This window comes from Arvicanthis niloticus, chromosome 4 (genome assembly GCF_011762505.2).
Source record: "Arvicanthis niloticus isolate mArvNil1 chromosome 4, mArvNil1.pat.X, whole genome shotgun sequence".
In the NCBI taxonomy this organism is placed as follows: Eukaryota; Metazoa; Chordata; class Mammalia; order Rodentia; family Muridae; genus Arvicanthis; species Arvicanthis niloticus.
Window position 1 is genome coordinate 93881635 of NC_047661.1, and position 27990 is coordinate 93909624.

Below are 27990 nucleotides of genomic sequence, written 5' to 3' on the forward strand. Positions count from 1 at the left end.
GCCCTAGCGTCAGCAGGTCCTGGCCGGCCTTGGCGGGACGCGACCGCAGATTCCTGGAGCCGCTGGTCTCTTTTCCCTCCTGCCAGTCGTAAAGTGATGTAAAGGGCTCTGCGCTTTACGGCGCCGTAGGTGAGACCCGGAAGATCTGTCCCTGATGGGCACGTGGTTTGGGGTCTGCAATTACAGAAAGGCTGCAGTGAGACTTTGGGGGTCGTCAGCGAATCACTTACGAGTCTCTAAGCGGGTAATTGGATCACACGTTATTTAAGTCATTCCAGTCTTTTCTAAGAGTATGCAGGGTCTGAGTGTCAGACGCACGCGTGGTACAACCTTGTTTTTTTTTTTTTGTTTTTGTTTTTTTTTAAATCTCCATCCCTAGACTTTAAGTCCCCGGTGTTAGCTGACGTTTTGTTGTTCACTTCGCTCTGCAGTCTCCCCCTCCCTGGAGTTCGGAATGCTTTACTTGATCGGCTTGGGCTTGGGAGATGCCAAGGACATCACAGTCAAGGGCCTGGAAGTTGTGAGACGATGCAGTCGTGTGTATCTGGAAGCCTACACCTCAGTCCTGACTGTAGGGAAGGAAGCCCTGGTACGTGATTAAAGTCTCCGGGCCTCTGGGGAAGACATCTATCTAGCGTCCGATTCTCGTACACCAGACTGCATAGACTTTAAGCGTCTGCTTTTTTTTTTTTTTTTTTTTTTTTAAAGACCCTGTAAAACACACACCCTGTTCATTAAGGTCTGGCTTATAGTCAGTGACTCGGGAAATGAGACGGTAGTTTGTCCTACTTTACAAGTCTAATTTTGTTCCTTTCTCCAGTAAATAATAAGAAAAAAAGTTATTTTACACTCTTGGGGATAGTTATCAAATCCGTTATTTCATGAGCTAGCCAGAAATCCTTTCTGAGTTGAGTGTTAATGAGGTGCTGACACAGCTTTAATGAGTTGCTTATACATTCAGCAAGCAATCTGAAAGCTTCCTCCTTTGAAGTATTTCCATAGGGAACAGCGATTTTATTTTTGTCTGCAACATATCCAAAGAGATCTTACTGATACTCTCAGGAAGGCTGTCATCCCCCCATGTACATATAGAGTGACTAACCAGAGGATTGATTAGTGTATTATATACCGTAAACAGGTTCTCATTAAGGGTAAATATGTAAATAATATAAATACAAGCAGAAGTTAAGTTTCTGGTCAAAGTGGACCATATATTAACATAAAGGGCTGATGGGTTATGGGAGGAAGGGAAGGGTTTTTATAATTGTCAAGTCTTCCATATAAAAGTGTGGGCAGCAGAACTTCCGGTCATATCTCTTAGATTCACAACTCAGAATTCTGAAAAATGTGAAAAATCTTGAGTACTAAACTAAGGCTTGTTCTTAAATTGGCCACACATTAGAAAAAAAAAAATACTGTCTAATGGCCAGTTTGACTTGCTGACCACAGTTGTGGGTGTTTACACTTACTTCAAGATGATAGAAATGTGTCTCTGATCAGTGATCAAAAACGATAATGGGTTTAAAACCTGAGAGAATAGATAACAGATTGGCAGGTTAATCGAATAGAATGTCAGACAGTAGCTTGGAGCAAGACTTAGTTTGTTCTGCCTTGTGACATGTCTTTGGACAATTCCTTATGTTTAATTTCTTACTGTATAAATTGAGGTCAGATGTGTCCGCCTCCTAGGCTCTTAGAACAGTACCCACCATAAAAGTGTTCAGACATTTTAGCTGTTAGCAGATATATTCCCAAACTTCTGAATGTTTCTTCATTTGTTAAAGAAAAATAACCAATTAGAAGGTATATAGTATTTATTAAGGTGTATGTGAAAATGCTTTGTAAATTACAAGTGTTAATAAATATTAATTTCAAGGTTTCTCCCCAAACGTAAATGTAATTATTAGGGGTCTGGGCTGACCTTACCTGTAAGTAAATTATGTGGTTTTTTAAGGTACCAGAATATCTGTTATTTCATGGTAATAAGTGTTGATATTTTAGGACATTTATTTTGCTGTTTTGTTTATTTTTCTTACAGTGCTTGGAATTGAACTCAAGGTCTCTCACATGCTCCACAAGCGCTCTACCACAGAGCTACAATACCCAGCCCTCTAGAGTTACGGCTCCCATTTTGTAGGCACACAGATGTTCCAAAACTTGTTCAGTATCATACAGATAGTGACAGAAGCAACGTACAAACTAAAGTAGCTCTCAGTTGAGAATTATCCTTCCAGACTTTCATATCATCTCTGCATTCTTAGCTGTAGATAATAACTCCACAAAGTATAACAGAAAAGTTACAGCAAGCCAAATGGTTTGGCCTGCATCTTATCCTATTACAAAATTCTTCTAGTATTGTCTTTATGTCCTGCAGTTCCTTAGTTCCTATTTTTTTCCCTGAGTACCTTGCCACAGAATACCATCTGTACCATGTGCCTTAAGTCAGCCATTAATAAGTTCATGCCTTATATTTCCAGTAGAACCTGGTTCTCTTCAATCACTTTCTTCTGTTTTTCATTTCCACATTTTCTTGTTAAAACAAACTGATTTTTTAAAATGTTGATGTATATTTATATGAAGTCTGGTTTCAGCTATAGATCATTATATTGCAGGGAAAAGATGGATAGTTCTATTTTCTATAATGAATATATGCTTTTTTTTATTAGTAATCAGCTAGTTAGGATTATATAAAAGGCACATACAGATGTTGCTAAAGAAATTCCCAGTTTTTCTGTTCTCACGTTAATCACTGTTGTTGTAATGTTTTATTATAGTCTCCAAAAGAAATGTAGAGACAGCAAATCTGGGAAAGAGTACCAGTCTTGATATATGCAACTTTAGCTTCCTTTAGGTAATTCCTGTTGGTACTTTAAATCTTACATGCTTATTGGTTAAATGCATCTGTGCTTTATATAAAGATGTCTGAGCAGCACAATCTACAAGTGGGTCATGGTCTGTCTGTATTATACCTAAGAAAACTTAATGAAAGCCTTAAGTAATTTATAAAAGTAGTGGGAGGAAGAAACTATAATATGTCTGTAAATAACCAAAGAGGTTTTATCTAAACCAACGCTTTGGAAACCCATAATCTAAACCAGTCCCTGAGCCCACATGGTATAAGGAGAGAACCCACTCCTTTCAGTTGCCCTCTGGCCTCCATATGTGGGAGAGTGGATTACGGTTAGCATTACATTGGTGGCATGTGGCTTCTTGATCATTTTCAGGGTACATTAATTCAGTAAAGACCATTGTACCTCAGTGTCCAGTGATCATGTGTGTTCTCTGAGATCGATGGGTGTAATCATCCTATGACTGTAAGTTTTCTGGTTTCTAAAGTTAAAACATGTAAAGATTAATGATTAAGAAAAAGGCACACAGCAAAAGTAAAAAGTGTATTTATGAGTACACTCTAGCTGTTTTTAGACACGCCAGAAGAGGGCATCAGATCCTATTACAGATGGTTGTGAGCCACCATGTGGTTGCTGGGAATTGAACTCAGGACCTTTGGAAGAGTAGTCAGTGCTCTTAATCCCTGAGCCTTCTCTCCAGCCCTGCATTTTATTTTAATCAAGGTAAGCAGTGTTATGAGCTTATGAAACAGTCTACAGGGTGATGTTTTCCCATCTGAGTAACAGATTTTATGTAGATGTTAGGAAATAATTCCCACATTTGGAGTTGTAGCATTTATCTTTGGATACTTGTTTGTCATGTACTTCCTTGTTTGATCAACCTTGGGTACCACTGCTCTTCAACTGCAGCATCCCTGCAACTTTTAATAACTCAGATTCTCAAAGTGAAGGAATAGTTTCATGTATTTATTAATGCATCCTCTTCCATGTTTGAATTGCATGAAAACTCAGTTATAAGATCAGTTGTATGATCTTGCATGATATCATTAATCAGTATCATACCAGTTTACTGCCTCACTCTCCTGGGCTTGTTCTCTAGAACTGAACTTCAAATTAATTGACAAAACAGCTTGGATGGAAACTTCCTTTGTATTTAAATTCATTTCTTTTCCTGTAATTATATAAGACAGTTCACTTCTTTGTGAACAACTAAATCATAAATTTCTGGGTTTTTTTTTATTATTTTTTATTGATGCTGCCTTTTTCCCCCCAGCACACCAAAAAATGGTCCTGTAGAAATTGGTAGAAACATGTGCATTACCATGTGTCATTATTGTTAATGTATTCCATATTTTCATGTTTCTGGAATAGGGCTCATGAATACATATTCTCTGTTCATCCTTTAGTGTTCTGCCTAGTCTATTAGACACAAATTTAGAGGCCTCAGATGTTAAGAGGTCTGCTTTCTCTAGGGATACGATGATAGCCCCAAAGACAGAGTTTAATTGCATCATGATATGGAGTACGGGCTCACTGATGAGTTGTATTGAATGATCTGTGTTTGGATGGTTGCCAATATTTTCACCTAGTTCTAGACAAAGATCCTCAGTGTATGTGTGTGTTAAAGCCTCACCTGCTGTATATCATTTTGATATTTTGATATCGTCCTTGTATCTGTAGGAAGAGTTTTATGGAAGAAAATTGATTCTTGCTGACAGAGAAGAAGTAGAACAAGAAGCAGATAATATTCTTAAGGATGCAGATGTCAGTGATGTAGCATTCCTTGTGGTTGGTGATCCATTTGGGTAAGTAGAAATAGACATTTCGAGTTTTTTATTTATCGGCAATGATTATTCTGGTTCAACATTTCCTTGCCAGGGCAGGACAAGTTTACCTGAGTTTTACCTAAGAATTTTATATTTAAGTTTTCAATGAAGAGCATCTACTTGATAAAGATGACATCATAAGTATGATCCTAGCAAGTGACAACTCGGCATTTGTTTCTTTCATGCCTTTGTTTTTGTACAAGGTTATAAAGGCGTCAGATACCTTTAACTAGTGTGTCAATATTAAATAAGACTCTACACTATCAAAAGTCAGGTCTGCCATTTGCTTTGATAATTGCAACCATCTTTGGCTTTCTTTGTTCTAGGCATCCCCTGCCCCTTCTTTTTTAATAATCTAATATTTGGCAATAATGCTGTCACTTACTTGCCCTGGATTTATCATTTATCAAACCTCTGATTTCAATGTCCCTTCTCCATTGGGAGCACTGCCCCTCCTCATTACCAAGAAGATGGGTTTCTACTTGTCTAGTCAAGCATCATCAATCTCTAGTGTCAAGCCAAACACAAGAGTTCTTTGTCTACAGCTGGTGACCCAAGATTTATGTCACAGATTTGGGGAACATAAGGACAATTAAATCACTCTGGGCCCACCATCAAGGATCTTTCTCAGAACAATGGAGTTACGTGTGTATGCGTCTGTCATAAGGAAAATAATTTATGTCAGTATGCAGCGCCAGAGAGTCTGTATGATTATTATATTTAATTGCAAATTATATTGGGTAGCTACTATAAAAATATTTAAATTATTTTAGCCCCTATCTAACATTGTTTGCTATAAAATTAAGGCTTTCTCAAATTTCATGGTACTTTTTTTCCTTCTTCTTAGCAATAGGATAATAAAATGAAAAAGAAAATAAAGAATTTATCCAGCAAACGTCTTCTTTTATATAGAATTTTCTCAGTAATACACTGACTTGATCTGTCTAAAATCTGTCTCTTCTGTAGAGAAACTCCGGCACAGACTTCCTAACATGGTGGCACTGCCATTCTAACAGTCGCCTGATAAGCTGGCTCAGTCACTGATAGTGTCCATTGTACAATAAAATTGCTGCTCAGACTGAGGCTTCTAGCCTGGTATCAGCCCACAGAGTTGCCAGTCCAGATGAAATAAGTAGAGGAATTGAGAGCAAACATTAGAAACTTGTCTAGCCAGTTAAAAAGTAAAATCTGTTATCTACTGATGTAATAAAAATTTGGAGTTCATACTTTATATTGTCTCATTTCACATATTTTTAAATAGTTAATTTTTTGTATTTTAGAAAACTTATGAGTATATAAACAAAAAGCTTTCACCATATTCTGAGGGACACTACACTTGGCCTTTTGTCTATTTATCTATTTACTTATTATTAGCCAGATTTTTCATATCCTTTTATTTCTTTTTACTTCTAATACCATTATTTTAATCAAGCTACTGTATTCTGTCTCTTTTGCTTGATCTGTTTATAGACATAAAGACTTTTAACTCATTTCCCATGTATGGTAAAATTTGTATGTGTAAAACCATAACAAATTGAAAGCCTCAGCTGGGAACTATGCAAGTCCATTATTAGCCAAATATTGAAAATTTCCCAACCTGCTCTTTGAATCTGTGTCCTGTCATTCTTGTGCTGAGACCACACTCAATGCTCACCAACTCATGACATCACACTCTTTCACTCTCACGCCTTAGATCAGGCTCCTCCCTTCACCTATGTCTGTCAGAGGCCTCCACATCTGCAGCTCATGGCTCTCTGTGCTGTGGTCCTTTGTCACTCCAACCTGAAGTTATAGTGCCACTTGGCAAATGGAGATTATTGTTGATGGCTGTATTAGTTAACTTATGTAACTGTGACTTAGTCCCTCAGAGAGCAGCAAGAGGAAGGATTTATCATGGTTCATGGTTTCAGGGGTTTCAGACTGGGGTTGCCTGGCCCCATGCTCTTGGGCATAATATTATGGCAGAGGTAGCAGGTGATAGAGGAGCTTCTTCATCCCATGCCAGACAGGAAGCTAAGAGAGAATGAGATAGACACAAGAAGGGGCCAGAGACAAGATGTCACTATGGACCTGCCCCTAGCAATCTGCCTTCAAGTAGGTCCTCCCTTCTGAAGTATTCAGAACCTCCCAGATAGCACCCCAGATAGCTGGGGAACAAGCCACAGTCTATGAGTCTTTTCAGGGGACACTTTATACTTAGACCCTCATTATGACAGCTTTCACACAGTTCCTCACAATATTTTGCAATAACCACGTGCCTCTACTATGTGTAGATTTGTACATAGTCCTTCATGTCTCTAGCTCTCTCATTTTATTCATAATACTTGGCATGCAGGTTGATACTAAATTAAATATTAATTGAACTTTGGGATTGCTTACCTAAAGTCAATAAAGAAAGACAAGCATTTTTTGAACTGACAGTTATCTGTTCACCCAGATCCTTCTCATATACTTCTTGGGATATGAACTTCTACTTCACTGAGTTGGCAAGGTACAGACTCATGGCTGAGTGGGAGGGGTCAACAGTAATCACAGAAAAGGAAAAAATTAAAATTGGGGAAGTCTGTACAGAGGAGGGGAGAGAAGTAGAGAGAGACTTACCTATGCAGAGGCATATGGAAAAGCCTTTCTTTGAAGGTTCTACTTACGCAAGTAACTGAAACGGGGTTGGAGTCCTGTCATTCCAGGCAGAGCAGACCGAAAGACTGGTGGTTACAGTGCTGAAGACCACAGTGGCTAGAGCATGGTTGGGTGGAGGGTGTTACAGGTGTTACAGAGGTAAGCTGGAGCCATCGTCTTTAAGGCTTTGGAGGGACAAGGAATCTTATTTGAAATACAGTAGTAAACCTTTGGAGAATTTTAAAGCGAGAAAAATAATTTTTTATTAAAAATGCTTGATTTGCTTAGTGTGTGTAGATTTTTAAGGAGGCAGGGGTGTTTCTAGGAAGAAAAGAACAACATAGAACACATTTAGAAGGAAGACACTGCATACATTTAATATGTAAAAAGAAGGAATTCTGACTTAAGGACTGGCTCTGGAAGCAGGAAAGCAGGTCATTGTGGTCATGAAGTCATTGGTATATGGGTGGTATTTAAAGCCAGAGGAATGGGTAGGATCCCCAGAGAAGAGAAGACAAGCCTAGGAACAACAACAACAAAGCCCTAGGAAATATGGGCATTCGGTGCTCTGTGGCCAAAGCAGAGGGGAAGACAAGAGGATGTCATTACAGAAGGTGGAAAAGACGTAAGCGTGCTACTAGAAGAATGTGCATGAGTGGGTGTTGAATTGGATCTGGATAAGGTTCTGAAGAGAGGACTGCAGGATGGGCGGTGGGAAGGAAGGAGAAGAATGCTGTGCAAAGAAAACTAATGTGCAGAGACAGTGGCATGGTGTAGTGGGCTTCCTGATAATCGCAGTGAGTCATTCTGTGAGTCTCTACTTTCCCCAGGATACCTTTGTCATTGCTGTGCTAGACCATGGTAGGGTAGGTATGGTAGGGCGTTCCTCAGGTGGGTTTGTAGTATTGCACTATTTGAGGATTTGCTCAACTGCCTGCCTTTTGTTTGTGCTGTTTTGTTTGAGATAATCTCCTGCAACCTAGCCTACCAGTTAAGTGTTCTAAACTAGCCTTGAACTCCTTTTGGTTCTCTGGCTTCCGCTTCCTAGGTAACATCCAGTTGCTCATTGTAGATTCTTTGGGACTATTCTATTCTGATTTGTTCCTTTGGAACTCTTTTAATTAATTTGCCACATCGCAGTGACTGATCATCTAGAACCTTGTGTTAGATTCAAGCTTAAGTAATGTTTCCTATACTGTAGCTATTTTCTGGTTCCTGCTGGGATATAGTTAGAAATGGAATGTTAAGAAAGATGTCATTAAATCCAATTAATTAATTAAATTTGTTTGTTTGTTTCTGAGTTTTATTTTTGTTTTAAAATGAGATCTCAGTATGCTGCCCAGGCTAGCCTTGATCAAGTGATCCTCCTGCCTCAGCTAGCTAGCTTGCTTGCTTCCTTTCCTTCCTTCCTTCCCTTCCCTTTCCTTTCCTTTCCTTCCTTCCTTCCTTCCTTCCTTCCTTCCTTCCTTCCTTCCTTCCTTCCTTCCTTTCTTGATCCTCCTGCCTCAGCTAGCTAGCTAGCTTGCTTGCTTGCTCTCTCTCTCTCTCTCTCTCTCTCTCTCTCTCTCTTTCTTTCTTTCTGGTTTTTCGAGACAGAGTTTCTCTGTGTAGCCCTGGCTGTCCTGGAACTCACTCTGTAGACCAGGCTGGCCTTGAACTCAGAAATCTGCCTGCCTCTGCCTCCCAAGTGCTGGGATTAAAGGCATGTGCCACCACTGCCTGGCCTGCCTCTGCCTCAGCTTTTTAAGTAACTAACTGGGACTGAAGGCACATAACTACAATTAAGTTTTATCTCATCAGTCAGGCCAAGATGAACAAGGTCACTGATTTGAAACCAGGAAAAACATGAAATGCAACAAGATACTAATATTTTTATTACAATATGTATGACAAAACGTCTCTTATTTAAGTTTAAGCATCTTTCTGTTTACTTGAGTGGTATGTGAAATGATTGGCAAGATGGCTTAGGTTGGGGAATGTTTACTGTGTCAGCCTGGGGCCCACACAGACCGGAAGGGAGAGCTGACTCCTAGAGTTGTCCTTTACCTCCACGTGTGTTCCATGCGTTACACACACAATACCATGCACACAACATTTAATAAAAATGTAAAACTATGAAAAGAAATTAAGATGTATAGTCTTAAATTATTTTTTTAAGTTTTTGAACTGTGGTAAAATATACATGGCATAACATTCACCTTAATATACTCAGATGCCCGTATTTACAAACACTCACAGGGTTGTACCCCATCATCACTATCCATCACTGTCTCCCATAGTCTTACATCCTATAAGGGATAATTAAAAGCCATAAACTCCCTACGCCCCTTGCATCCAGGTTATTGAAAGGGGAGTAGAAATTAATCACAGGGTGAGTGTACTGATTCTAAATGGGACAGCATCAGTACCCGGCTTAGACATGTGGAGAAGCACCAAGAGTATCAGGCAGTCTGTCCCTTACTGCCCATAGGAGGAGTTATCATTAAAGACCTTTCTAATGATGGTTCTGTTTCATTTTATATTTTAACATACACTGTAACTATATATGTGTGTGTGTGTATAATTTTTATATATATACTGAATTTGTAATTTTTATTTTCATGCTGTGAATCTTTTCCTTAATGGAACACATATATAGATACCTGTCCTCTCTGTGTCCTAATGTAAGCCATTTAATGATTCCCATTCCATATAATTTATTTGACCAGCATTTGGCACCCAGTAAATGGCATCAAAATATTAGTCTGTTCTGTTGAGCAATACAAATAAAGCTGTTGGTTCTTCAAAATGCATAAAGCTTGTTATATACATGTGTCCTAACATTCAGTTTTTTCTACTTTTTCTACATTTTGCATTATCTCTTTGTGGTAGATTGTGGTAGGTTTTAAAATAAAAATAAAGATCTGTAGATGCAGGTATTTTCTAGCATATAAAGCAACTTTCAAATGAGTTTTCAACTTATAATGTTTCTGATAGCTCTTGATTGTCTGGGTCCATGTTGTAACAGTAAATTTCCAGATTGCCAGACCTCCCGAGGCCTGCTCTGCCCCCTCCCCCACCCCCAGCTGCCCACCCCCGTCATGGCAACATTGCTGCAGATGCTTTCGTGTACCTGGGTGTTTCCATCAATGACATCATTTTGCATCTTTTTTTTTTGAAATTGCATTTAAAAGAATTCCAAATAACAAGTGTACAGTTAAGGCAAAATGTTCTTACTAGTTGTGGTTCTATAACTCAGTTTCTACATTTGGTAAACAGTAAACCTATCTATGTGTGTGGTTTTTGGTCTGATTATTTCAAATGAGTTTATGATGATGATAAATTTTAAACCAGTTTTTCTTTCATCTATTTAAGTAACTCACCCATAAAGCAATTTAAATTAAAAAAATAACACCCTCATCAAATAACTAATTTACTTTTCCTTGTACTTAAATTAGGTAATAAGATTCAGTTCAAGGTAGTATTAAAAACATTCTTTACATCTGACGTTCTTATTTTTTTAAACACTTGCTATAAATGAAACTGCTGATAATTTTTATATTGGTTTTATTTTATGTGTGTGATTAAAAACAGACTTCCCTGGTGGGCATGTTTTAATCTGTAGCTGGCTGCCTCATGGGGTGTAAGCCCTTGATCTGCCTACTTGGTATGCATTGACCAGTTGACAGATTCTGCTTATTTCTAAGTAGTTTCTCAAACATGCTAATGTTGCTTTCCCCAGTAGGGCTTAGCATTTTTATCAAGATGAAAAAACCTCTAGTAATGCCATTCTAAATTGATGTGAGATTACATGTCAGATTATTCAATTTATATGTACATATACTCCCTCCTCCCACACCACCCCCAGCTTACTTAAGTATAATCACACATTTCAAAAAGGAAACTTAACAGTCAGAACACACACACACTATTTAGTGTGTGTGTGTGTGTATAGTAACCAGACTGAAAATAGAAAGATTGCACACAATTTTAAACTCCAAATGGAATTCTATCAGGAAGAATTTTAATATATTGAAGGACCAACAGGCTGTGAATGTGTCCTGTATTTTACCTTTAGTTTTAAGATAGGAAAACAAATCTCAAGGGGCAGAAGAACTGGTTTAGCTGTACCACATATAGAACTGTAAAGGAGAAAACTCAGTCATTTAAAGTGTGGAAGCCAAACATTAATATATAAAAATAGATATTAAAATAATTGTTCCCAGTGCCTGGGAAGAGGCTGGAGTGAGGAGGGTCACTGGGCACAGGACAAAGCTGAGATGGGAGCAATTCTAATAACTTACAATATAGTGAAATCTCTGGTTGGTGACAACTGGATATTCTGAAATAAATAGTAAAGAAGATTCTGAGTATTCTAAACACAAGAAAATGATCAATGAGGTAATAAGTCACTTTGATCATTATTCATATACATGTATTGAAATGCCAATTGGCTTCATTACTAATGGCCAGCTAATGTTTCCTAAAACTAATCTAAAGAAGTCCTGAGAGAAGAATCAAATTCCTGAGTTTATATTCTCCAAGCATTTTTAGCAGATATCAGGACCCGGCATGTCCCTTTCTGCCAGTGCTGTAGTTGGAATTCCATCTTGTGAGGGATGTGGACAGATGAACACTGCATCCCTCAAAGGCCCACATAAAGGACCATTGCAGGTGCCTAGTAGAATCCAAGGAAGAACACTTGTCTCTTTGACGTGAATTCATGAGTCAGGATAGAAGATTAATGCCATTCACTTAATTCAACCTGTTTTCTCACTACAGGGCTACAACACACAGTGATCTTATTCTGAGAGCAACTAAGTTGGGCATCCCTTATCAAGTTATTCACAATGCCTCCATAATGAACGCTGTAGGCTGCTGTGGTTTACAGGTAATGCCACAAAGGAAGTGTTAGACGGAACATAGCAAGAATGTTCTGTTTTCCTATAAGCTATCAGTTGATTTTATTGTTATTTCATGAACTGTAAAACTTAAAATTTTGAGAATGCACTCTTCAGCATATGCTGGGTTTTTAAATACTGTTTTCCTTTAATTTATTATCTTTCCTTTCTTGCAGTTTTCTTTTAACCCTTTCTTTCAACAGGCCATATAAATTTAGCCTCAGAATTATTTTGACTTTATGTCATTCTTGTACATACATAAAAAGGAAAGATTAAACACATTACATTAAGTATTCCTAAACGCTTTTTATAGTCTTTCAGTGACCTCATTGGTACAGTTGAGCCTGAGTTTCTCACACAGTATCCCTTTCTTTTTCACTGAGAGCAAGTGATGCTGTGTTTCTTAAATGAATACAGAGCTGTAAGCCAGTGATGAAGGCATTAAGGCCATGTCACAAGTGCTGATGTGTAGAGTTTCTTACTTTTAACTCTAACAATTGTGGCTCAGAGAGCTGGAAAGAGTGCTCTATTGATGTTTTCAGGATTTACTCTTAAGCTATTGGTAGCCACTTTCCCAGTGTGATATTTGTTCCGATACTCAGACCTGCATAATCCACAGCAGCTGTGGTCCCTGCATAGGCAGCAGTGCTTTTAAATAAACTGTCTATTAGGACATACTCCAACTCTTTATGGATCCTAACAGGAAAAAAGTGCAGCTTAGAATCTATGAAATAACACCTTCCTTGATATATCTTGCTGAAATCTATCACCTATGGATAGATAATTTTTAAAAGATACATCATGGTTTAAAAGATGGTTTAAAAGAACCATCAGATAGTTCAGTTAATATGCCTCCAAGTTTAACAGCCTGAGTTAAAGCTCTGGTACCCACCCACATGGTAGAAGGAGAGCTGACTCTTGCAAGTTGTCTTCTGATCCCCATGTGGATGGTATGGCATGCCCCCCACCCCCAAATTAAACAAACGTTTAAAAGGATGTTAAAACCAGCTATTTGTTACTTCGGAAGAATATCTTAGTCTTATTGACTAATTCTCACCATCCATTTTAAAATAATTTGGTTGTGAAGAATTACATAAAATGTTTACACAAGCCTGTTTGGTACTTAACCCCTGGTCTTAGTTATTTATTACCTGTGCATTGCTGTAGAAATTAGTGTCCTTTTTGTTTAAAATATATACTCTTGCCAGTTTGTCTTTATAGTTGAAAGCATTTCAACTATAAACTATGGAACAGGGTAGAACTCTAAAATGTTAATGCGACAAAGAATATGTGGGGTAGAGAAAATGGACTTCTAAAAATGTTTCTGAGTTGGTAACAGAGATAGAAACAAAAGACAAAAAACAAGCTAAAAAAAAAAATCTTCCCTTTGGGCAGTAATACCTTGAAAGATTTAATAGTTAATAAAAGAAAAAAATACAAGAAGAAAATAGATTAACATGTGATTTTACAAAGATGTAGAAACATCGAGCTAGTGGAATACACACTTTTCATGTTGGCTTTAATTTTAGGCCTTGTGAAGAAAGTAGCCCTTTATCATGTTTCCCCAGAAGTATTGTTTTTGTTTTATTTTCTTAAGCATTAAAAAACAAATACTTCCCACATGTATCTGTTGTACAGACTAAGAACTGAATTTGCTGCCTCTGTCTTTACAATCTTTTGAATTGTTTCAAGAGGTAATTGTTCTGTATCTAAGATGAAGAGGTCTATGTGGGAAGGAATTTGCTATGAGATTTGACTGTTTCTGTATAAGCCCCTGAGATTGTTTAATATATTGTCTTAACATATTTAGCTTTCCTGATTGAGTATTACTTTCTCTAGATAGCTGTAACTCTGTCCCAGTCTTTATGTCATGTTATCTAGCTGTCTGGGAAATGACAGTGTCTGTGCATAATAGGCGGTGCTCTTCTGAACCTCAGGAAGCTTCATGGAGATAGACCTCTGTGCCACCCAAAATAGTCACATTCTAGGCAAAGAGAGATTGTTTTTTTTTTTTTTCTTCACAGTTCTAACTAAAAGGCATTTTAAGAAATGACAAGTCTTTTCATGACTAATTACTAATTCTAAGACCCTTGAAGAACTAGCTCTACAGATGCTCAGGTTCCCTCTATAAATGCTGTAATGCTTACAAACATACAGCCTGCACGCAGACTCTCATAGACTTTAATTCATTTCCAGAATGCAGTTCAGGTGCTATGTAACATCACAGTTTTATATTGTCTAGGGTTGGATAAGAAAAAGTAGTACATATTAATTACAGAAACAGCTTTTCCTATACCCAAATATTTTTGCTCCATAGTTAGTCAAATTCATTGACTTAGAAGCACAGACATGGAGGATCAGCTATGAATGTATGGCATACTTAGTAAATAAATGCATATATATTATGTGCAGTGAAAGATCTTCAGTTAAATTCCTTTCCTTTTTGGGGGACTTTTTCTCTTTACTATTTGGGCTATCTGTGGAAGACACTAACCTGAACAGCTGATTCTCAGAGACTGTGTGCATGTATGTGTATTTCTGTTGTGTTAGTGGGTAAGGGGTGGTGGTGCATGTGGGTGCCACATAAGCCAGAAGAGGGTATCAAATTCCTTGGAACTCTAGTTATAGGCACTTATAAACTGTCTCAAGTCCCCTGGAAGAGCAGTACACACCCTGCCAAGCCATCTCTGGAACTCCAACAGTTTACAGTTTAGCAAGTACTCAAGTGCTGCAGCATCTGTAGGTCAGGCCATGAGAACCACCAACACAAGCAAGGAAAGGTCTTAGAAGGTGAACGTACTGACTGAAAGAACAGAAGTTGATTACCAGAAATACACCGGCCAGGTGGAGAATGTTTGCGGGCTCTTCCTTGCGTTCTCTTGCTTAACGTTGTAAAGGGAAGTAGGTTTCATTTTGGGAGGTATCCTGACATCTCTGAATGGTTTGTCATGATTTCAAAAATAGGCATTGAGTTGTCGAAACAAAGGCCTGCTTGGAGTGCTGTGGAAGACCTAGGCAAACATACTTTCCACCATCTCTCCTCAGAGTGGGACAGCTACAGATTCCTAACCCAAGAGCAGACACAGGCTTTTACACTGTCGGTTTGTCGCCCCTCTGAAGCTGGTCTGTTTCATTATTTTCTGAAGGAGCATGCAAGGACAGTTCAGAATTAGAGTAGACTACTGAGTGTCTCCTTATCTTGGTAGTTTATTGGACAGCAGGAGATGCTTTTTTTTTTTTTTTAAGATACATATATTTTTTATATATGTGAGTATACTACTGTCTTCAGACACCAGAAGAGGGCATCAGATCCCATTACAGATGGTTGTGAGCCACCATGTGGTTGCTGGGAATTGAACTCAGGTCCTTTGGAAGAGCAGCCAGTGCTCTTAATCACTGAGCCTTCTCTCAAGCCCCCAGCAGGAGATTCTTGTTAATCAGTGTTATTAATGGCAATGTGTAGCTATAGAACTTAACACTTCTACAGTATAAGTATATATATATATATATATATATTAATATATATTATATGTGTATATATATGTGTGTGTGTGTCCGTGTGTGTCCGTGTGTGTCCGTGTGTGTGTCCTTAACCCACTGATGAACATTCTATTCTTAGGTGGGTCATAGGATTCTATACCATAAGTATCATCCTTAGTGAAAATTTCTGTTTTAGAAGCTTACAAGTTAGACATTCATTCAGTAAAGACTGTATATCTACTCAGTGCTTGCTTGGTAAGTACCTTTGGCTGCAGTAATAAACTTGTCTTTGAGCAGCTTGTGGATGATTGTCTAATTTTCCCATTCTTGTGAAACACTTCCACTTTTTCTGGCTGTTGCTTAAGTGACCCTGAGTATTGCCATGTGTTCTTTTATTTATATAGTGCATGTCTACTCTAGAAAAATGTATAATACTTTCAAAAAGTAACAAGCTATTTTCATTCCATGACAGTAATACTTGGTACTGTTGAGGCTGTAGTACTCCTACTGCTAGGCTTCAAGGCATTAGGTAGTTTTATTGTGGTCTAGGAACTTGTGTAGTAATGGATGAAAATGCAGCACAGCAAAGGGACAGTGACCTGGGTCATGAGGAGAGCAGAGCTCTCGATGGCCGTCGCCACACAACTCACCTGACTCTGTCTTATTAATGACAACTCATTAGCATAGTTATTAAATATTTTCTCTTCCCATTAACTTTGTTTTTAATTTTTATTTAATTGTTTATTTTGATTTTGTTTTTATTTCTATTTGTTTATTTTTATTTTCCTTCAATGTCTTAATGTGCCTTTTAATTTGTATGTGTGGGGGAGCTGCACGTGTGTCACAGTAAATGCATATAGGTAATGGGACAGCTTGTACCTTCCACCACGTGCATCTCAGATATCAAAGTCAGGTTATTAGAGTTAGAGGCAGGTATCTCTACCCTCTGAGCCATCTTGCTGGTTCTTGGTTTAATTTTCTGAGACATGGCCTGGTTATATAGCTGAGGCTGGCTTTGAACTTGACATCTCTCTACCTTAGTCTCCCAAGTGCTGGCATGACATGTGTACCACCTCATCTCCTCTACCCACTGTTTTAGAGCACTGATTTGTCCTTCTTCCAACTCAGTAGTTAATTTCTAAATTGTGGGTCTCACTGAGCAGTTCTTCTACACAGACAGCTCTGCAGATGCCTCTCCCATGTACAGTGTTGGCAGTCACATAATTATCTTTAGCTTTCTCACTGTCACGCCTCCTGTTGCATTTATCACTGCACCATAAAAACAACCTATTTGTAACAGGTATTTCCTGAGGCAAATTGCTTTCCAAATCATTGTCTTTGGAGTAATATACTTTAAAATATAATTCTTTATGTTTAGTCTATAAATGGATTCCCACTTATATATAAAATCAGATTTTTGTAGTTCTTCTGTGACATGTTGTAGTCAACATATGTACCTCATGTGTGGGCATGTTCATAATCTTAGTATCAGCAAAAATCAATGTAATATCAATGAAACAAAGTTCATTCAGGATAAGAGCAACAGCAACGAAATCTCTCCATGATCAGTACTCTGAACAGACAAGAAAACTAGTCGCTCTTGAGTCTGTGGGTTTGTGGTGGACATTTTGGTCCTTCTGCTGACTTTGCTTTCTTCATGTTCACAGACTTAACCTGCATATGAAGCGTAATGGATTTTTTTTTTTTAGCAAGTTATACTTTCTAGTTTATATATATACATATACATAACAGATTTCTATTTTTTTAGATTTATTTATTTATTTTATGTAACTGTCTTCATGCACACCAGAAGAGGGCATCAGATCTCATTACAGATGGTTGTGAGCCTCTTTGTGGTTGCTGGGAATTGAACTCAGGACCTCTGGAAGAGCAGTCAATGCTCTTAACCACTGAGCCATCTCCCCAGCCCCATAACAGATTTCTTAATTTATCACATCTTTAAAAATAAAAATCACAGAAAATATTTTAAATACAAGATAACAAGTATTAAATTCTAATTATAGAGTAGAGTTTTCCTGTGCCTGTTACTAGGTAGGTACCTGTACTGTACAAGATGTAAAGGCAAGTCAGTCAAATGTACCTCCTCTTTCTAGGTAATTGTTTAAGACATCCTGTTATGTGGTCCATCCCTCTTATTCTTCCTCATGTTCACCCCTGCACCTTCATCCTTTCTTTCTCCCTAAGTTCTACAGCACAGCCTGTCTTTCTGGACTCTTTCAGGTGCTTTTTTTCTGAGTATAGCGGATGCTGTCCTCTCAGAATAGGTAATGTCCATGTGTCATATCAGCAAGGACTGGTTACAGCCTAGTAGTCATCTTTCTTGTGCATCTTCTCACTCTGTCTCAATAGTACCTTACACAGTGGCTGGTTGGATGGATGAACAGTTTCCTTTTCCTGATTTTTTTTTTCTTTAACAAAACATGATCCAGTGTCAAGTTAGACTGGCTGCTTTCTCTCTAAGTTATTGCAGATGAAAACAGAACAGATGTTTCCCCTAGTATTTCTGAGAAAATGGCTGCTTTCATAGTTTTCAAACTTAGGTTAAAGCAGTAACATTGCCAGATTTGAAGCAATAATATTGTTGGGTAGAATGGTGGTAGCACACAGGCCAGAGTTGTAAGACAGCTGGTGTTCAGGCTTCTGCAACCTCAGTTCTTGTCACTGAGATTTGCTCCAGTTGCTTTTTACAGTTTACTGGTAATGGTAAGACCTTTGGTTGTGAAACGCAGAGAGCTGATCTTTCTGTTCCTTAAGATACTAGCATCTCAGTGGTGAAACTGTTTGCATAATGTTCCAGTATTCATTGAAGAAGTTTGCACCCTTCCCACAGGAATGGCTACACTTATAAATCAAGGTCCTAACGGCAGTGCCTCAGTGAGACTGGGCAGTTCACAGTCTTTCACACAGAACACTCCTGTTTCGTTAGATGTGACTAGCATCCCAATTCTCTATTTGAATGAAGAACTTAACTTCCTTGCTTCCATGGTTTGTGTCCATGCTTTTTAAAATATTAAAGCCTCTTAAGTATTTATATAGAAATACAGTTTTCTCCTGACGGTTTTTATGGAATAACATATGTATTTCAAGTTTGATGGGAGGTAACAAGCCCCCTTTAAGATGTCTAGTTGAGCTTGTGTATTTTAAATGTAGCTTACTAAGAGTAGTTTTGCATATTTAGTGTTTTTTGAGCTCAGCTAATAAAGAGAGCAGTTGGATTTTGTCAAGGCACAACAGTTCAGAACATCTTCATATAATCATAAACATTATTACATTATATACTAAGCCCCAACCATGTTTAGAGGCATGACTAGGCACTCAGTATGCACTTGGTTATTCAATCTTTACAAGTATGCTAATTATGCTCACCATGCAAGAGGCTCTTTTCCAGATCCAAGATGGCATTTGACTTGTCAGTGACCTCACAGCTAACCAGAACCACTGCTGTTGAGTCCAGAGTCTTTGTCAGCTCTGTGAACTGTCACCTTTTTCACGGGGCCAGAGATCTATTTTCTCATCATTTTAAAATTGTGCCTACTATGTGCCTGGCACATAGTAGGTGATTTATAGTCACTTTTTGTTGGGTAAATTTGCTTCACATAGGACAGAGGCAATCCTGTTATACAGGGCAGGAAGTCACAGCATTGAATACTTGGAGCAGGATGGTCTTTGTACACTGTCTTGTGAACACAGCTGCTACACAGTAGCATGGCTTCTCTGAGGATTTGTTTGGATAACTTTCAAATGGGCTTTGAGAATAAAGCTCCTTGATAGGTGAGTTGAAGTCTGTAGTGTACTAGGGACATGATGACCATCACCTTTAGGACTCCAGAGGTGATGTGGTGACTGATAAAGCTTTTAGGACCCCAGTGAACAGAGCCTGAGAACTGTTAACTGCTCTGGAGCAGTAGGGAAGGATGCCCTGAGTGCCCCACCTTTTCTCACTTCCTTTCTGTCTGCTTCCTGGCACCTCTTGCCACAGCTTCTGAAACCAAGGTGAGAAGGAAGCTATAGTACAGGAAACAGCATCACCAGTGCCCACTTCGGACCCAACTCCTTGATTTCACAGAAGACCACAAGGCTTAGGAAAGTTAAATGCTTTCTAATCTGTGACATGTTTCTAGATTCTCAATGTCTACACTTGCCTAATTTCTTCTAAGTCTTATTAAACTGTGTAAGTTGAAGAATTAAGTCATTCTATAACTTTAGCATTGTGCTTTACTGTGCATTCTCTTGGAAGACAGATCTTTTGTACAATGCCTCTATAAAATTGATTACAATATTAATATATCACTTCACTGTGTAAATAGTGTTTATGTGTCAGTTGATCCCCATAGCTGGGGATGGGTTGTACTGGCACTGTTCCTGCACAGCTATCGAGTTACAGAGGCAGTGTTCAAAACTTTCCTGCCCTTGAGCTCGGTGGTTTAAAAAATCACGCTTCTTGGTTATAGCAATAGGGAAATGAGGTGAACCACCGGGGTGAGATGGAGATTTGGAGAAGGTCCTTATTGGTGGGCTTTCACGTGAAAGATATTGTTAAATCGGGAGGGTATAGGTTGTAATCAGTAGCAGGAGTGAGTATGTGGTTTGTGGTTTTACTGAGCTGATATGATGGATAAAAACAAGCCTAAGCTTGTATATTTATTTATTTTTAGCTGTGTTTCCTAAGGTTAGTCAGTTGCTCTTTATCTTATCAGTGAAAGGGAATATTAAACTTTTGACACCTGTTGTAAGTCCTGAAAGCTATTTTTATTTGTGTTCTTTCTTCCTTAGTAGTTTTAATGTGTGTACGGGAACAGCAGGTTCATGTGAGTGCAGGCGCTCAGAGGCCGGAGAGGTCAGATCTTCCTGGAGCTAGAGGCGGAGTGACTGTGAGGTTCCCAGACTCGGGTCCCCTGCAAGTATGGTACTAGCAATAAACTGATGAGCCTCCTCTCGGCCTCAGCCTTGTCTTCAGCCCGGTTTCAGGGTCGTTGACCTATAAAACAGTAGTGATTGTCATATCATTAAGTAATGTTTTATTTTTCTAGCTGTACAAGTTTGGAGAAACAGTTTCTATTGTTTTTTGGACGGACACTTGGAGACCAGAGAGTTTCTTTGACAAGGTGAAGAAGAACCGAGAAAATGGCATGCACACATTGTGCTTACTTGGTAAGCATTGGGAAGACCCCTTAGCCTCACACAGTGCAGCTGTCAGAATTCTCCTGTTTTCATTTTGTGATAGAATTAAAACTGTTCTGTAAATAACTAGATGGGGTGATGGGGAAAGGCTAGCCACTGTATGCATGCAGCACTCTCCCAGATGCTCAACATCAAATACCACATAAATCCCATGTTCATGCTGAGACCCTCCGTTCCCTCCTGTAAACTATAGATCCTTTCCAATAGAGTCTGTATTTACAAGTTTGTCCATCATTCTTAAAGTTCAGCAGACATGTAGTAAACATTTATTCTTGTTACCAACCATTCCGTATCTTCTAGGATATTCTGTATCAAAATCACAAAATGGTCCTTCTGGAAGACAGTCCAAGATCATTTAGTTAGAAGCTGTTTTGCAGATGATGTTGACTATTGAGCTTTTTCCAGAACCATTCATCTATCCACTAACAGTACAGAATCCAAATGAGCAGCTCTTCCCAGCTCCCTCACTACACTGTCCTGCTCAAATGTTATTTCCTGTGTCACATAGGAGTGCTTTGTGCAGCATGATGATAGTACTGAGTTTCAGATGCACGTGGGCTTTGCCTTTGAGCAGTGATCACGGGGTTTAACAAGTCACGTGTCTCAGAGCTGCTGCTAAACTTAGATATTATAGGAAGGAATACTAGAAGAAATGTCCACCTTCCTCCAGATGCCCAGAACACAGCTGGCATTTTAAATTAACCTTAAAATGATATTTAGAGTTGGAACTAGAAGATAATAAGATCCTAGTGTCTCTGCTTACCAGCTAGAAAATATTGTGAAGCAATTGGCTTTTGCCTTCATATTATCAAATTAGAAAAAAAAAAAAAAACATAAAACAGACCACCCTTCTTCATGGGGTTGTGAGAGTAGTACTTCTCAAACTAGTTGTGGTAAGTTTTTTTATTATTCTATTTGTATGTGTGTATATGCATGTGCATGCCACAGCACGAGTGTGGAAGTCAGAGGATAACTTGGGGAATTAGTTCATTAGTTCTCTCTTTACACTGGAAAGCTCCTTTGGATCCAATTCAAGTCATCCATGTAAGCAGCAAGTATGTGTATTTGCTTATCCATCTTACCAACCCCCAATCACAGGTTGGTTCTTTTTCTTTTGTTGTTGTTTATGATGTTGTAATGGTGACTGAGTAAGAGTGGCCCCCATAAGCTCATATATTTGAATGCTTAATCATCAGGGAGTGGGAATCTTGGAAGGATTAGAAGGATTAAGAGGTGTGGCCTGTTGGTGTGGGTATGTCCTTACTGGAGGAAGTGTGTCAATGTGGGTGGGCTTTGAGGTTTCCCATTGTGTCTTCTTCCTGCTGCCTGTCCATCAGAATGTGGAGTTGTCAGCTCCTTCTCCAGCTCTATGTGTGCCTGCATGCTGCCATGCTGCTCACCATGATGACAGTGGACTGAGCCTCTGAAACTGCTCACAAGCCCCAGTTAATGCTTCCTTTTATAAGAATTGGTCCTGGTGTTTCTTCACGACAGTGGAACAGTGACTCAGTTGTTGTTTGCCTTATTTAATTTAATTTATTTATTTGGGTGTGGAGTGTAGAGTGTCAGGCTTCTAAATTCTCAAACCATGGATCTCATCATTTAAATTACTATGTAGTTGTTCAATGCCTACTATGAGTCTGCCTCTTTAGGGATCAGGAAGCAAAAGCTTAGCAGAAAACTATAAAAAAATTATAATTTGTTTAGAGATAAGATATAAGTGATATCGTCAGAAGTTAGTAGAACATTAGTTACATAGAAATTTTTAAGAAAAATTTAAGCATTAGGGTAGAGACCAACAAAGGCTGCATGGAATAACTGGAACTTACTGCTTACGCGTGGTTTCAGATGGGCCTGGGAATAGGTAGTAGGGGAGCGATGCCCACGGACTCAGTAGACATCTGTGTGTTACAGCTCTGTCAGTAAACTTGTTACGGCTTACAAGTTCAAGGTGAATGAATTAATAGAGGTGTTTACCTTAGTACTGAAGGCATCATTTAAAGTAAAATGTGACTTCTACTACTAATTGTATCAGAGGCCATTATTTTTCAATAGTATTCATTTTTTTATGTGCTAGGCAAATAGAACTATTAAATAATATTTCACATTTGGGAAATAATTAACATTACTACCACAGACACTGAAAACCAGGTAAGAGGTTGATCAGTGTTATAATTTCTAGGTAAACTTTTTAGTATTTGTCAATAAGAAAAGCTTTTACTCTCACTTTAGAAAGTTGTAGAAGCCCGTCAGACACTCTTCAGTTGTAACATATTTATTTTTACAGAAACAAACTTTGGCTGAGCCATTCATTTTGCATGTAAAGCAGGAAGCAGCTGTTGACCTTGTGTGAAGTTCCTTCAAGGACACAGAGCCATGGCTTTTCAGCATTTCCCAAGTAGTTCAGCCAGGCAGCAGTGGGACTGAAACGCTAAGGACCAAATCTTTGCCATGGGGCCCTGTCAGACATCATGAGTGCAGTGACTGTGCAGGTCGCTGTTGTACCCGGTGTCTGGGTAGAACCTGGAAGCCCTGTTACTAAAGTATTCACTCCTTATTATGGTATGTTGTACCCTTTGTAAGAAAGCAGACATTTCCTTTCAAAATATGATAAGAATCTATTTTTGACTTAGGTGTCATCGTAGGGGCTTCTATAGTCTGATGCCTGAAAACATAGCTAAGTATAACGGTACACGCTATTAGCTATTAGGCAGTGCACATGCTACTGTTACCTACTGCTTTCCTTTAGTATCTTTTCCAGCAGGAAACCAGATTCCTGCAGGATGGTGTCAGGGCCAGACTCCCATTTGCTGTCTAGCATGGGGCCTTTCTGCAGCCACAGGCTTCCACTCCTCTCTAACCTTAGTAGGAAAATAGTCACGCACAAGTTTGAGCAGAGACACCACAAACTCAAAGATCAGCATTTAGGGGCCTCTGGAAGATGAGGGATTTGTGGTAAAATAACTGAACTGAAAGAGGTGTCTTTTATTCCCTACAGATATCAAAGTGAAGGAGCAGTCTCTGGAGAACCTCATCAGGTGAGTCTGTGCTGGCGGAGAGCACATCTGTTTTAATTCCCTGACAAAGTCCCTAAGTTCTACTTTAATTACCCAAGTCTAAAGATGCTTGAGAAATGAGCTCTCAGAACATGACATAGTGAATATTTGCCTCATACAAAGGAGAGAGCGGGGTGATTGGACGGAAGGAACAGTAGGATTCATAGATCCAACACTGAGAACAGATGGGCATTTAATGGTCACCCAGTAAATGTGGTGGAATGAATTAGTGTGTTGGGACTTCAAACCCTTGGCTTTGAGTCTGAAATCAGCTTCTGGTTGCTGCTGCTTTTGGGCTCCCTGTGTCTGAGGATGGGGTCCTCTGTCAGTGAGGCAGTGTGTACTACAGCAGCTCCCGTACACATGCAGTGAGCACCTGGAATACGGCTGATGAAGCTGAGGAACCTGTTTTCATTTCATTTTACACTAGTAATTACAAAACCTTCAGGTTGTTTGAGACAACTTTAATATAGAACTCTATTTTTAAAATATATTTTTATTCCTTGAGAATTTCATACATGTGTACAATACGTTTAGTTATACTCTCACTCCAGCTTACCCTCAGAAATCTATTTTAGGACTATACATTTTATATACATATTAAGTATTTCTGATAAAAACAATAAATGAACATGTGCTGAAAGTGCTTATCAGATTTCAAAGACTTGATATAAAGATGATAAGTTTAATACTTGTGAATTAGATATTCAAATCTAATATTGTGATGATATTAGATTAAATATATTTACGTTATTAAAACCAATTTTGCCTCTAACTCATTCATGTAGTGCCGGGAGCATTTGCTATGCTTCTGCTGCTAAGTATTGACTTGGAGAATTGTTGAGAAATAAAATGGCCAGTGCAGACTGAAAGTCTCAGGACCTTCCTTTTTTTTTTTTTTTATTGATCATTTGGTGAACTCACCAGGCTTTTGAGGCATGCAGAAATAAACGTACATCACTGCTGAGGATTTTCAGATCATAATAATTCCTTTTCTTAGAGGAAGAAGTGAAAAGAACATATTGGAACACATTAATACAGAAATGGCTAGCATGCCCTGGGCCCTGGGAATGAATGGCCCCATGAAAATAACAGACCCTGAAGCAGCTGGTCTTTAGGCTGCATTGACCATTGGGATGGCTGTACCGAAAGCATCACTTTTGATAAACATAACTTTGATTCAGATGTGCATCCTTGTCAGAACGTGAATCCTGCCACCATTGCAGTGTCATTGGGGACAGCTCAGGTAGAACAATAGGAAAGAAGCTTAGGAAACTCAGTCACTGGACCCAGAGTTGGTTTCTACAGTAGTGGGTGTCACATGAAGGCTGCCGAGGGAGGACTGTGCTGCTCGGGAGGACCTGAGGAGGACCTGGGGAGGATCTTCACTGAATGCCACACTGAAATGTCCTGGCAAAGAACAATGATGTCTGGTTTATGCTTGCAGGGGAAGAAAGATCTATGAACCTCCTCGGTACATGAGTGTGAACCAGGCAGCACAGCAGCTTCTAGAAATTGTTCAAAATCAGAGAGCACGCGGGGAAGAACCAGGTACTTAGGACCCTGTGAGAGTCTTACATTATCCCCTACAGATATATACGTCATGACATACCTGATACACACTCAGACCACACTAAACAGGGTCAGTGTTTTTACCTCCTTCCATATTTCTTGATTTTGTTTGTTTGTTTGTTTGTTTTTTTATTTAAAATCCCACAGGATTCAAGTTCTTCATACTAAAGCTGTTATAACTTAAATTCTTGAAAATTACTTTTTATCAAGGACTTATAATCAGGTTTTATGTTAAAATGCTAATGTATAAATGTTTGATAAAATAGAGAGCTAGGCACCACTTGGTTCTAGTCAATATGATCTGTCCTACATAAATACACTTACTCTGCTTTTTCTCCTCAACACTGAAATATGGAATAGTTTTCTTTAGGATAAAGAAAACTTTATCCTAAAGAGAGCTTATCTTGCACGCCTAATGGGTAAGCCAAGTACGTGGTATACAGTAGAGTGTGTCTGGGCTGGACTGTTTGCCAAGAACTACTTGAATGTACCTGACTTACTCCTCTATGGACACTGTCTTTTGAGTACCTGACCTCTCATGAGAACATGCATTGGGGTAGTTTTGAGCGATCAGTCTTTATTTTGAAGTCTCTATTCCATGCATTTATTTTTATGTGTATGCACACTTGCCTTGGTGTACATATGGAGGTTGGAGGAAAAACTTTCAAGGGTCACTTCTTTTACCATGTGAGTCCCAGGAATTGAACTCAGGCCATCAAAGCATTGTGGCAAGTTCTTTCCCTCCTGAGCCTCCTGCTGGCCCAGCGATTGCATATTTTCTCCCTGCTGTGTTCCTTGCATGCTGTCTTTGCCTGTGAATCCTGTCCTCTTCTTTTTAAATCACTTGTCAGTGAGGACAGCTTTCCTCACTAAATGATAAAAGCAGTAAGAAGTCCGCTCTTCAGCTGTATCACCTGATTCACGAAAAGATAAATAAGGATCTTTTTCTCTGTATTTAGAAGCCTAAGTCTCCAGAAATGCCTATCATTTGTTATGGGTTCTATAGTTTATTGAGTGCTCTTGTATTCATTGTATTAACCTTTGTTAATACAATGTATTGTATTACAACTACCACTTAAGATACAAAGCATCTTTTAAAATAAAAAAGTTAGCATTTAATTAGATAATTGTGCAGAAACTCACATCTGTGAAGTTTTCTGAGTCTCCTAATTTTTACTATGTCTTGGTCAGTATAAATGTATCTCTAGAATTTATTTAAAATGTAACTGTGTTGGGCAGGAAGGATGATTCATTCCTTACAAGCAGTTGCTGTTCTTAAAGAGGATCCAACTTAGGGTCTAAGCACGCAATTGAATGGCTCACAACCACCTGTAATTCCAGCTTCAGGAGATCCAGTTCCCTCTTCTGGCTTCATGGGGACCTGCAAGCACATGTGTGCATACACAAACACACAGACACACACACACACAAATAATCAAGTTAAAACTAAATCTTTATAGTATGTGTGAGTCATAAAGATGTACACTCAGAACCTGTTTTAAGATAAATGTTCTAACATTACGTGGAGTGTGAACATAAATACATAACCTTGGGTTAACCTTTGAAATTCCCCAAAGGTAACGTGACTGGTCCAAAGTGAGTCAGGAGTGACACTGAAGTCCAGGCGTTTTCAGTGCACTTGTCGGACTGTTATTTTGAATGTTAAATAAGGTGATGCACTTGCTGGATTGATCTGCAGCATCTCTCTGTCTCCCTCCCCAACCCTTGTTTAAACAGCAATCACTGAGGAGACTCTCTGTGTCGGCTTAGCCAGAGTTGGAGCTGAAGATCAGAAAATTGCAGCAGGCACATTACAGCAGATGTGCACAGTGAGCTTGGGAGAACCACTGCATTCATTGGTCATTACAGGGGGCAACCTGCACCCACTGGAGATGGAAATGCTAAGTCTCTTCTCTATACCAGAATCCCAGAGTGCTGATGGACTCTGAACATGGACACTTTCTCTTGTCTCACAATAAGTTCAGTTAGACTGGGGGCTGTCATATTTGTATGACAAATGGCATGGCTCTGTCATTAATGAAGAAAGTATAACAGAAGTGACCAAGAAGAAGCTTGAGTAATAGCGTTTGGTTTCCTGCTTCCCCCACTCCATCGTCAGCTGCTGTTGCAGCATCAGTTGGCTACTTGTCGGGTGCACACACGTGGGCAAACCAAGCTGGAAAAGTGAACCAAGTTGATTCAAGGAGATTGAGACCAAGAATAACTCAAGGAAATTGGACAGTGAATCACTTGAACTCTGTTTTTCAGGGACAAAGCAGCATGAATCAGCAAGATAAATAAGCAAATAAAAGACTGCTAACTTTTCATATATTGTTTTATAATCTCCTTTATAAATAGGTAGCTGTTGGGCTGGAGAGATGGCTCAGGGGTTAAGAGCACTGACTGCTCTTTCAGAGATCCTGAGTTCAATTCCCAGCAATTACATGGTGACTCACAACTATCTGTAATGGGATCAGATGCCCTTTTTTGGTGTGTCTGAAGATAG

General features: G+C 38.9%; 1 protein-coding gene across 2 annotated transcripts; it reads left to right on the top strand.

The window, feature by feature from the left end:
• Positions 1-27813, top strand: Dph5 (diphthamide biosynthesis 5). 2 transcript variants are annotated; one of them, XM_034501265.2, is made up of 8 exons: positions 1-129; positions 432-589; positions 4530-4654; positions 12056-12164; positions 20706-20826; positions 23855-23894; positions 25360-25463; positions 27222-27587. In XM_034501265.2, the coding sequence occupies exons 2-8, from the start codon at positions 455-457 to the stop codon at positions 27431-27433; spliced, it is 846 nt and encodes a 281-aa protein (XP_034357156.1). In that variant the 5' UTR covers positions 1-129; positions 432-454; the 3' UTR covers positions 27434-27587. The 2 variants fall into 2 exon arrangements, with proteins under 2 accessions (XP_034357156.1, XP_034357155.1); XM_034501264.2 differs by having other exon boundaries at positions 109-244; positions 27222-27813.
• The last annotated feature ends 177 nt before the right edge of the window (positions 27814-27990 follow it).